This window comes from Sinocyclocheilus grahami, unplaced genomic scaffold (genome assembly GCF_001515645.1).
Source record: "Sinocyclocheilus grahami isolate Dianchi unplaced genomic scaffold, SAMN03320097.WGS_v1.1 scaffold121.1, whole genome shotgun sequence".
Lineage (NCBI taxonomy): Eukaryota > Metazoa > Chordata > Actinopteri > Cypriniformes > Cyprinidae > Sinocyclocheilus > Sinocyclocheilus grahami.
In genome coordinates, this window is record NW_015505300.1 from 355,601 (window position 1) to 368,148 (window position 12,548).

At 38.5% G+C, this 12,548-nt stretch overlaps 2 protein-coding genes across 2 annotated transcripts in view; both read left to right on the forward strand.

The window, feature by feature from the left end:
- On the forward strand, nucleotides 1-5,246 carry LOC107589811 (complement C1q subcomponent subunit C-like). The gene is made up of 8 exons (XM_016278350.1): nucleotides 1-25; nucleotides 2,318-2,439; nucleotides 3,208-3,270; nucleotides 3,433-3,468; nucleotides 3,708-3,749; nucleotides 4,722-4,784; nucleotides 5,018-5,053; nucleotides 5,202-5,246. Exons 2-8 carry the CDS (start codon nucleotides 2,422-2,424, stop codon nucleotides 5,214-5,216), a joined length of 273 nt encoding a protein of 90 aa, XP_016133836.1. The 5' UTR covers nucleotides 1-25; nucleotides 2,318-2,421; the 3' UTR covers nucleotides 5,217-5,246.
- Nucleotides 5,247-9,763: 4,517 nt separating this feature from the next.
- LOC107589810 (collagen alpha-1(X) chain-like) overlaps nucleotides 9,764-12,548 on the forward strand; it is an 8,659-nt gene continuing 5,874 nt past the window's right edge. Inside the window, exons 1-5 of the mRNA XM_016278349.1 lie at nucleotides 9,764-9,979; nucleotides 10,992-11,081; nucleotides 11,162-11,197; nucleotides 11,285-11,338; nucleotides 11,435-11,491. Coding sequence (XP_016133835.1) covers nucleotides 9,806-9,979; nucleotides 10,992-11,081; nucleotides 11,162-11,197; nucleotides 11,285-11,338; nucleotides 11,435-11,491 — 411 coding nt within the window. The 5' untranslated portion in view covers nucleotides 9,764-9,805. The remainder of the gene's footprint in view (nucleotides 9,980-10,991; nucleotides 11,082-11,161; nucleotides 11,198-11,284; nucleotides 11,339-11,434; nucleotides 11,492-12,548) is intronic.

The following is a 12,548-nucleotide window of genomic DNA, read 5'->3' on the forward strand; positions in this document are numbered from 1 at the left end:
TGATATATACAAACAAACATCAAAGGTATTTCTCAGTAAAACATAGTTGAACATTAGTTGTAGATGCTTTTTTGTAGTTTGACAGAAAACCAATGGCAGTACAGGTTGAAAGGGGATGAACACACAGGCTTCAAAGATGCATTTCACGTTGGAGAAAATCTGTCTTTTTTTATTTTGAACTGTCTGCTTGTACTAACAGCAATGTCAATTTTAATATTATGTTGAAACACAACATAATAATATACTAGGATTAGACAAAATAACATGAACGCCCATAATTATAGGGGTTAATATAATTTCTCAGACTACTGTGAAAAAAAAAGTTGAAGTTATCTTTTGTTTTGTTTTTCTTTTCCTTGTCTCTAGTTTGTATCACAGTGTAGTATAAGTTTTGTTCAGTAGTATGATGGCGACCGTTTAGCGCTAAGAAGGATTGTGTCCAACCCAAAAGACCAAAGCGACGGCAAGCCTCAATATTCACCCTTTTCCACAAAAAACGGTCACAGAGAACTTCTCAAAGCCAACATCCATGAAAGAGCTGCAACTGCTAAAATTGTAATCATAGACACCTATACTAAAACGCAAAAAAAAAAATCTGTTCATAAAGTTTTTCACCAAGATGAACTTTATCATCTGCTCTGGACTGACAAATCACCTTGACTTTTATCAATCCACTGTGGATAGTTTTGGACAGAAAAGTGAGAAGCATATTCCATCCTTCAAGATCTCTAAAGCAATTGGCAGGTGTTTCTATAGACAATATTCAACTAGAGACTATTCAAAAGTTGTTTGAATCTATTCTAAGAAGGTTGGAGGCTGTATTAAACAAATTTTCCTGGACGAAATTGAGTCATTTTAATAGGAATCTATATGCCATCAAGAATATTCAATGAGGAATTTCACACAGAATTCATAACAGGTTCAAGTTGATCACACAGATTCACCACATTGACCAATAGAAAGCTGCTAGGTTTGAAAGAGACTTCTGTGTGAACTGTGCTTCATACATCAATAGAGCTTATTGAAATTTCGCCAGTATGACCGCATATTTAATCGACATGAAGATAAAGCATTCATTATGTTAAATTTTAATTATTTCTCTCTCTCTCTCTCTCTCTCTCTCTCTCTCTCTCTCTAGAGGAATAATGATATATACAAACAAACATCAAAGGTATTTCTCAGTAAAACATAGTTGAACATTAGTTGTAGATGCTTTTTTGTAGTTTGACAGAAAACCAATGGCAGTACAGGTTGAAAGGGGATGAACACACAGGCTTCAAAGATGCATTTCACGTTGGAGAAAATCTGTCTTTTTTTATTTTGAACTGTCTGCTTGTACTAACAGCAATGTCAATTTTAATATTATGTTGAAACACAACATAATAATATACTAGGATTAGACAAAATAACATGAACGCCCATAATTATAGGGGTTAATATAATTTCTCAGACTACTGTGAAAAAAAAAGTTGAAGTTATCTTTTGTTTTGTTTTTCTTTTCCTTGTCTCTAGTTTGTATCACAGTGTAGTATAAGTTTTGTTCAGTAGTATGATGGCGACCGTTTAGCGCTAAGAAGGATTGTGTCCAACCCAAAAGACCAAAGCGACGGCAAGCCTCAATATTCACCCTTTTCCACAAAAAACGGTCACAGAGAACTTCTCAAAGCCAACATCCATGAAAGAGCTGCAACTGCTAAAATTGTAATCATAGACACCTATACTAAAACGCAAAAAAAAAAATCTGTTCATAAAGTTTTTCACCAAGATGAACTTTATCATCTGCTCTGGACTGACAAATCACCTTGACTTTTATCAATCCACTGTGGATAGTTTTGGACAGAAAAGTGAGAAGCATATTCCATCCTTCAAGATCTCTAAAGCAATTGGCAGGTGTTTCTATAGACAATATTCAACTAGAGACTATTCAAAAGTTGTTTGAATCTATTCTAAGAAGGTTGGAGGCTGTATTAAACAAATTTTCCTGGACGAAATTGAGTCATTTTAATAGGAATCTATATGCCATCAAGAATATTCAATGAGGAATTTCACACAGAATTCATAACAGGTTCAAGTTGATCACACAGATTCACCACATTGACCAATAGAAAGCTGCTAGGTTTGAAAGAGACTTCTGTGTGAACTGTGCTTCATACATCAATAGAGCTTATTGAAATTTCGCCAGTATGACCGCATATTTAATCGACATGAAGATAAAGCATTCATTATGTTAAATTTTAATTATTTCTCTCTCTCTCTCTCTCTCTCTCTCTCTCTCTCTCTCTCTCTCTCTCTCTCTCTTTCCATTCTTCTTCTAAAGGGTGAAAATGGTGACCCTGGCCCTATTGGACCTATATAGGACCGAGGGGTGTACCTGGGTCACCTGGCCCTCCTGGTGCACCAGGACCTTTAAGTAATAACTTCATGATGGACACTTTCAAGGTCTGAAAGTCATCAATATTACAATAGATATAACCAAAGTCCTTTTCTGTTTTTGGTTAAACACCTTTTTGGGATTTCACATTAAATGCAGGACATTATGGTCAACAACAGACTACTGCTAAAGGTTCATCTGAAACCGTTATAATCATGGATAATCAGATCTCAAATGTTTCTTGAAAAACTATACATACTTTAAATACAAGTCAGGTTTGCCTGCTTAGCCTTTGTAGGTCATGTACTTAGTGCATGATTTTGTGGAAAATGTGCTCCATATCAAAGGCCAAAGCAAATCTGAAACCGTTATAATCATGGATAATCAGATCTCAAATGTTTCTTGAAAACTATACATACTTTAAATACAAGTCAGGTTTGCCTGCTTAGCCTTTGTAGGTCATGTACTTAGTGCATGATTTTGTGGAAAATGTGCTCCATATCAAAGGCCAAAGCAAAACAGGCTAAATTCACATGACAATAACAGGACAATTCAAGGGTCACATCTGTTCCAATTTTTTCTTGGTTATGAAAATATGTTCTAATTGTTTTAGTGAAGCACTTTAGTTTAAAAAGTAAATCAAACCTTTAAAAGAGAGCTGTATTGGTTTTGAGATAATACCAGTTATTTGGGGTAGAAACTCTTCAAACATCACTTTTCAAGGTCAGCACACCATTTCATCCATTCAGAACCTTAATTATTATTTCTGCAGCTTTCAAATGGGTCTTGCTTCTGTACTCATTAGTCTAAGGACAGGAGGTGTTTTATTCTGACAGGATTTGGAGGGTTCTGGTGAAAGCAGATTGTTTCTTGGAGACGGAATTTCAAAAGGTTATCAAGTGAGTGTACAAAACCATCACAACTATTGTGTCATTCTCTATTCACATATCAAGGTCCTTCATTATCCTTGGGTGTATCATTGCAAGCTACATTGGTCATTTCAAAGATCATTTTCTTTGATCAAAAGTTTTGTTGAATGGACCTTATCTGATTTTTTTAAGGGGCCTCCTGGTCTGCCTGGCCCACCAGGACCTCAGATCTGTTTATCCTCTGAAATATTAAGTATGAATTGTATTGTATTTATTCTTTTGATTATCAAAAAGCAGTATTAAAATAAATGTATAGCTAAACGAAATATATTTCTATTGATTGATTGATCCATTCATTAATTCATTAATTCATTCATTCCAATGTAATGGTTTTGGTGTGTTTTGTGTGGGTAAATTAACAATATATTATATTTTATTAATATACCTGTTCTGTTTCTTTTCTGTAGGGACTTCCTGGTGCTGATGGAGCCCCTGGTTTGTCTATAAAGGTTTGTCAAACTACACTATAGTCACACTAAAAAGCTACATATACTGTACATATAAACACCCTTGTGAAGCTCATGAGCACTCCAGTAAAAATAAATCTACTTGGCTACTCAGTGATAAAGTTCATGCGTTTTGGATGAAGATAAATTCACTGTATAGTTGTGAGTCCTTTCGGACCACGTATACTTGCACTTCTCACATGGTCAGCCAGCCACATGTTCAGTCACATTGCTTGGACAAACAATTAATGAATATTTAATTTAATAATAGGAAAATCCCATCAAATTGATGTATTACTTATTTAAATATGCTATTTAATAATAGGACAATGGACACACTGTAAGTGTACTGTAAATGGTTTTCTGTGTTGCATTTTAATCTCAAAATGATGGATGACATATTAAAAATGTAGAAATTAGCAGAAATAAGTTAATGCATACTCTTATTTACATAAGGTAAATATTTGACCCGGCTACTTGGTTTATATTTTTAATGTATATAATTGAATACAGTACATATTAAAAAATTGTATTGCATACCTGTTGCTGCCATAACAGCCCATTTCAAACGTGGTTTTCTTCTCTTTCTTCTACTTGTTCTTAACAGTTCCCTTAACAGTTGTAGTAGAGCGGTGATGAAATATTGCTCTTGTAAATACTTTCAGCATTGCAATAATGAAGACATCCATTTTTTTAAATTCATGCAAATTATCGCGTTTAACCATATGGTTCTTGGCAGTGGTCAAAAAGGATTTACAAAATGAGGATTAAATTACCATGCAACCTTTGTGTTTGTCAAAAAACAGCAGGTAATTAGAATTTTTTTGTGGGTGGTGGGAGAAAATTTGGAAGGCAGGAAAATGAGAGAAAGGCCCCTGTAGTTGTTGAAAATAACTTAAAAACAATAACAATTACCGTCCGATTAGGGCTAATGTCATGAATATGTTTCCTGATCCCTGTCTCTTCTCTATCCAGGGTGAACCAGGATCCCCAGGAAAGGATGGAATACTAGGCTCAGCTGGTTTACCTGGTGCCAGGGTCAGTCTTCTATTTCTTGCATTCTTGGAGTACTTTGAAAAGAGATTATATACTAATGTTTCAAATGGGACAATTACTGAAATACTGAATACTAAATAAGTGTTCTAGCAGTAATAAGTTATGGGTCGATTTTTATGTTGCGTGCAAATGATAAAAATGGCTTTAGTAGCTGTGGCACAATAAATGTGTAATGTTTTTGCTGTTTTTTGTTACCTTGTCCCAGTCCTAAACAGGGGCCAATGGGGTACAAGGGCAGTCCAGGAGAGAAGGTATTTTATTGTTTTACACCAAATGATGAATAATGCATGATCATATTCATCTCAAACGAATTAAACACTGTATGATTTTTGCAGTCTGAGACAAATTTCACTTTGTGTGTAGATCATGTTGTAAATTGCTCTATTAATTGTGACTTAGGGTGCAAGGTTGTGATGGTCTGAGCATCATAGGGCTTCCCGGTCCCCCTGGCCCTCCTGGACCGATCATTAACTTCCAGGCTGTAAGTATAAAGTCTGGTAACCTGCTTTGCTGCTAAATTTTGCTTGAGATCCTAAAAGAATGATTTTTAAAAAATAACGATTAATTTTTTTCCTCCAGCTCCTTAATGATACTGCTGCCAAATTGAACCTCACTAAGATCAGAGGACCGCCAGGCCCTATGGTACGTAAGGCTCACTGTTTTCCCCTCAAAAGCTTTTTAAGATACTGCACGTTTAACATGGATAGTACAGATGTCAGGCTGCAATAGCAGCTCTGAGGATATCTAAAACTGCAAGATCTTGCACCCCTCACAGCACAATGCTGCTAAATGCCTGGCATTTCCACATGATCTGGAATGGGTTTGTTCTTTGATCATGCATCGCATCCATATCATTGCTAATGCTTTTTTGCTTGCTTCTGTGTGTGTGTGTGTGTGTGGTGTATGTTGTAGGGCCCTGAAGGCTTGCCTGGCAGAGCAGGATTCCCTGTAAGGAAGCCATTAATTTTCTGTCTGCTTTATACATGGAAACTATTTCAAGATTATATGCTGATGATAATAAAGTTGCTAAGCTAATGCAACTAACTAAGTTGCTGAGTACAAGTGGTCCTATGGAGTTTGCGTGACCATTTTTAATTTTAAAAGACAAACACTCTGGTTAAACCAAGTAAATTAAAAACAAAAATGGTAGTTTTGCAATACCACTGTGCAATAAATTTTGCAGCACCAATACACATATGTAGGTAATCACTCAAAAAAAAAAAAAAAAAAAAAAAAAAAAAAAAGGTCAAGCAACCAAGTTTTGGCCCACTTGAGATGGACTGACCTATCTTCATAGTGTTTTACTGGTTTCAGTCTTGTCATATGATCTATCGGTGTATGGATTTGCCAGTTTACTTTACAGTGTCATAGAATGTATATAATATCCATATCACCCTGTAGCCCAAGATTGGTTGCCCACTGAAGCTAAGCAGGGTTGAGCCTGGTCAGTACCTGGATGGGAGAGCTCCTGGGAAAACTAGGTTGCTGCAGGAAGAGGTGTTAATGAGACCACCAGGGGGTGCTCACCCTGCAGTCTGTGTGGGTTCTAACGCCCCAGTGTAGTGATGGGGACACTATACTGTAAAAAGTGCCGTCCTTCAGATGAGACTTTAAACCGAGGGCCCGACTCTCTGTGGTCACTAAAAATCCCATGGCACTTCTCGTAAAGAGTAGGGGTGTATCCCCGGTGTCCTGGCCAAATTCCCTCCACTGGCCCTTGTCAATCATGGCCTCAGGCTCCTAATAATCCCCATCCACTGAATTGGCTCTGTCTCTCTCCTCTCCACCTGTAGCTGGTGTGTGGGGAGCGCACTGGTGCTGTTGTACTATGGCTGCCGTCGCATCATCCAGGTGGATGCTGCACTCTGGTGTTGGTTGATGAGAGACCCCCTCATGAATGTAAAGTGCTTTGGGTGTACAGCAATACACAATAAAGTGCTATATAAATGCCTCATTCATTCATAATTTGGTGGTTGGTACATTTCTCACCTCAATTCTATGGTAGAAACTGTCACGGAATGCCAGGAGAGACTAGGTAAGATCCATTTGCAGTTTAATGAAATTAACAAATGAACAGAACAAAAACATGGCAAAAGGTAATCCAAAACACAGAACAGAAAACATGAACATGAGACAACTATGAACTCAGAAGACAATACAATCTAGCAGCAAAGACAGACAGAGTGAGCATGGTATATATAGATGGGGTAATGAGTAAATGATAAACAGGTGCTACTGATCAGAACAGAATTAACAAGCAAGGGACTATGGGAAATGGAGTTTAACACATAAAACAGAAACAGGAAGAGCGCCCTCAAGTGGCCAGTCCACCCTGTGACATTCCCCCCCCCCTCTACGGAGCGGATACCAGACGCTCCACCAGAACACACAAAAGTTCAGGAGGGAGGTGGAATTGAGGCGGGCCAGGGGGGGGGACGGTGGGCCAGGACCATACAATGGAAGGGGGCCAGGGGACAGAGATAGACCAGGGCATGAGCACAGAACCGGCAGGGTGAAAGGCCAAGGCGGGACTGGCAGGATGAACCAGCAAGGCCCCAACCACACAGGAATCACACAGCAGATAGCCAGGATGAAGCCGGAGGAATGAGCCAGTGAGGCTCCTGCCAAACAGGAACCCAGGCGGGCAACCAGAGCAGAGCCGGAATCCTGCCAGGCAACACTGACATGATTACCAAGTTGTGGTAACTGAGATACTCAATGAGACCCCAAAAGTCAAGAATCTTAAGCCCACCCATCTCCCGAGGAGGCACGGGGTTGTCTAAAAAATCAATAAAAATCTTTAAATCAGAGTCATAAAGTTACATCCCTACCGCAAAGTTCCAAAAGGTCTGAGCGAAACCTCCAATCTCCATCCCCTGTTGGCGAAGATCCACCAACATCAAGAGCCGAGCCTTGCGCTCCTTTGAAGCAGGAGGAATAATACGAATGTCCATGGTCCACAAAAAAAAGGTAAAAAGAAAAACAAACTGCTGGATCTTGTAGTGGCTGCTAGATTCTGTCACAGAATGCCAGGAGAGACAGGGTAAGATACATTTCAACAACAAAAGGTTACATTGAGGCACTCACAGTGGAAGTGAATGGAGTTTTTGGAGCATTAAAAAGCAGAAATGGGAAGCTTCTAAACTTATATAAGCACTTATATCAATTCTTCTGCATTGCATATGTAATGAGTTATAAAGATGGTTTACAAGATGGTTTACAGTGTTATGTAAACTTTCTTTATGTTTTTAAAGAAAGGAGTAACAAATGGAAATACATTTTTGTGGTAATCAAAATTGCCACTGGCTAAGCTGAAAATATTTTTTTAAATTTCATATGATTTTGAGTAGAGCTTTTATTGAGCTTGCTCTGGTGTTTGGGGATATAAAATTCCAAATAAACCACTATAATGGTGGAACTAACTTGCTTGAATGTTATAATGCTCAGGGCCCAAGAGGACCAAAAGGTGAAATTGAGTTCCCAGGTATTCAAGGACCTCCAGGACTAAAGGTATGAGTTTAAAATGTGATCAGAAATAACTTTCTGTACAAAATGAAGCATAAACTCTCCCATCATTACCACACGATTGACATGACAAATTTCCAAATGAGAGCTCATTTTATTTTCAAGTATTAATAAATCTGAGCTGCTATCTTCAACACTGTAATTTAGCCTTAACAACTAGGCCTGTCATGATAACAACTTTTTGTTGTGAGATATATTGACCCAGAAATAATTGCGATAAGTGATATTATTGTCATTTTAAAGCCCATTTTATGCCACTGAATATATAATCATAATGTAACAGCATAATAATGCAAGAAGGCCTACACACTTACAAATGACTACAAGCTTTTAATTTTTAAGAATATTTAGATCATGGAAATTAAGATACCTTAAAAAAAACCTGAATAAATAGTAAATAAACATTTTCTGACAAAAAAGTGCAAAGTAACAAGTAGAAAAAAAGAAAAATGCACAAAGAAATGGTATGGAGATTTTTCCATCTACAGATTTTTCCCTTACCTTCTTTTCTCTGTAAATTAAGAGTGCACACTTGCAAAAGACACAGGCGCAAGTGGAATGTACAAAACATTGTGACATACATTTTTAAGTAAATATAATGGGCAATATATTGCGTCACCAAAAATGATTGAGCTCATGTACGCGATAAGTCGATATATTGATTATTGCGACAGGCCTATTCACATCTGATTGCTTACTGTAAAGGTGCTCTAAGCTATATTTGAATAGCACACATAAAATGCTTTTACCAACTCGGAGATCTTTGAAATAGGTCTCTTGAGGACCCAGAAACTCTAAACACTGTCAAAGAGAGGCCAACGCTCTCTCTCTCGTATGTGTTAAAATTTCATATGATTTTGAGTAGAGCTTTTATTGAGCTTGCTCTGGTGTTTGGGGATATAAAATTCCAAATAAACCACTATAATGGTGGAATTAACTTGCTTGAATGTTATAATGCTCAGGGCCCAAGAGGACCAAAAGGTGAAATTGAGTTCCCAGGTATTCAAGGACCTCCAGGACTAAAGGTATGAGTTTAAAATGTGATCAGAAATAACTTGCTGTACAAAATGAAGCATAAACTCTCCCATCATTACCACACGATTGACATGACAAATTTCCAAATGAGATGACAGAAACCACTATTAAATGAAGATTCCAGGTTCAATGCAAGTTCAATCACTTCCATTGTCTTCAACAACAACAACAAAAGGTTACATTGAGGCACTCACAGTGGAAGTGAATGGAGTTTTTGGAGCATTAAAAAGCAGAAATGGGAAGCTTCTAAACTTATATAAGCACTTATATCAATTCTTCTGCATTGCATATGTAATGAGTTATAAAGATGGTTTACAAGATGGTTTACAGTGTTATGTAAACTTTCTTTATGTTTTTAAAGAAAGGAGTAACAAATGGAAATACATTTTTGTGGTAATCAAAATTGCCACTGGCTAAGCTGAAAATATTTTTTTAAATTTCATATGATTTTGAGTAGAGCTTTTATTGAGCTTGCTCTGGTGTTTGGGGATATAAAATTCCAAATAAACCACTATAATGGTGGAACTAACTTGCTTGAATGTTATAATGCTCAGGGCCCAAGAGGACCAAAAGGTGAAATTGAGTTCCCAGGTATTCAAGGACCTCCAGGACTAAAGGTATGAGTTTAAAATGTGATCAGAAATAACTTTCTGTACAAAATGAAGCATAAACTCTCCCATCATTACCACACGATTGACATGACAAATTTCCAAATGAGAGCTCATTTTATTTTCAAGTATTAATAAATCTGAGCTGCTATCTTCAACACTGTAATTTAGCCTTAACAACTAGGCCTGTCATGATAACAACTTTTTGTTGTGAGATATATTGACCCAGAAATAATTGCGATAAGTGATATTATTGTCATTTTAAAGCCCATTTTATGCCACTGAATATATAATCATAATGTAACAGCATAATAATGCAAGAAGGCCTACACACTTACAAATGACTACAAGCTTTTAATTTTTAAGAATATTTAGATCATGGAAATTAAGATACCTTAAAAAAAACCTGAATAAATAGTAAATAAACATTTTCTGACAAAAAAGTGCAAAGTAACAAGTAGAAAAAAAGAAAAATGCACAAAGAAATGGTATGGAGATTTTTCCATCTACAGATTTTTCCCTTACCTTCTTTTCTCTGTAAATTAAGAGTGCACACTTGCAAAAGACACAGGCGCAAGTGGAATGTACAAAACATTGTGACATACATTTTTAAGTAAATATAATGGGCAATATATTGCGTCACCAAAAATGATTGAGGTCATGTACGCGATAAGTCGATATATTGATTATTGCGACAGGCCTATTCACATCTGATTGCTTACTGTAAAGGTGCTCTAAGCTATATTTGAATAGCACACATAAAATGCTTTTACCAACTCGGAGATCTTTGAAATAGGTCTCTTGAGGACCCAGAAACTCTAAACACTGTCAAAGAGAGGCCAACGCTTTCTCTCTCGTATGTGTTCAGGTTAGCAGAACTTGGCTGAAATTGCTTACAGCACCTTTAATGAAAGTAGACTTTTCACTTATTACTCATATGTGACAAACTACATTACTTGATCAGGATTGCCTTAAAGTCAAGTTTTATGAAAAGAATATCATTTGTTGTATTGTCTAATAGGGAGAAAAGGGGGAGCCAGTCGTATCCATAGCTGCTGATGGCTCTCTAATAACAGGCCTGAGAGGACCCAGAGGACCGAAGGGAATGAAGGTTGAAACTATTTACTTTTGAACTTGAACTTTTTGTGTTGTTCCTCAGCGGTCTGACATTGACATTGTTGTACTTTGCAGGGAGACATCGACCCTTCTGGACAGCCTGGGATTGTGGTAAGATGCATCTCTCACACAAAAAATAAAGCATGCATGCATAAATACTTCTATCAGAGAATATGTATGTTTTTCTTTGATCTTTAGGGGCTGATTGAACCACCTGGACAAAAAGGAGAATATGGACTTCCTGGTCGACCGGTTAGTTTTATACATTTTGTTTGATGGTTTGTTTGTTTGTTTACAATTTCATTCATAAATCTCATAAATGTTTAGTTCCACAAATTTTTTTTTTAGGGCCGGCCTGGAATAGCTGGAAGGAAAGGGGACAAGGGACATTCTAGTGGTCCCCCTGTATGTTAACATCTTTAAGACATAATGCTTCCAGTATATTTCATATTTTTAAATATAATTAAATATAATGGCTTACCCGTATTCAAGGGTCCACCAGGTCCAACTGGACCTCCAGGGCCACCAGGACGATTAATTGGCCTCAATGGAGTAAGTTTGATCTTCTTATCAGATTTGCAGCATATGGAAATTAAAATGACTACAACGGACTACCCACGCACCCTCTGCTCGAACGCAGGTCAGTGTTACACACACCCAGACTCCGCCTCGGACCGGCTACGAGATGCCCGGGCCAAGTCCCTGCGTTCTTCCATGCTGCCCCACTGCGGGTACGCCTGTAGTTCCGTTGATGCCACTTGTGCGGTGTCTGGGAGCCTGGCTAGAGCTACCCAGCCCATCTCGATGGCTCCTTCAAACCGTCAGGCTCGGCTATGCGATTCAGTTTGCCCGGCGCCCTCCCAAGTTCAGGGGCGTCCACTTTACTTCAGTGAAAGCAGCAGATGCCCCTGTCTTGCGTGCAGAGATCACAGTCCTGCTGGCGAAGGACGCGATAGAGCCGGTTCCTCCAGCCGATATGAGGACGGGGTTTTACAGCCCTTACTTCATTGTACCCAAGAAAGGCGGTGGGTTGAGACCCATCTTGGATCTGCGCATCTTCAACCTGGCCCTTCACATGCTCCCGTCCAAAATGCTCATGCAGAAGTGCATCTTCAGGTGTATCCGTCCCCAAGATTGGTTCGCAGCGATCGACCTGAAGGATGCGTACTTCCATGTGTCGATCCTTCCGCGCCACAGGCCATTCCTGCGGTTTGCGTTCGAGGGGCAGGCATATCAGTACAAGGTCCTGCCCTTCGGGCTGTCCCTGTCGCCCCGTCTCTTCACGAAAGTTGCGGAGACAGCCCTTGTTCCCATGACAGAACAGGGCATTCGCATTCTCAACTACCTCGACGATTGGCTCATACTCGCTCAGTCTCAGGATCAGTTGTGCGAATACAGGGATTTGGTACTTTCACACCTCAGCCTGTTGGGCCTTCGGGTCAACTGGCAAAAGAGCAAACAC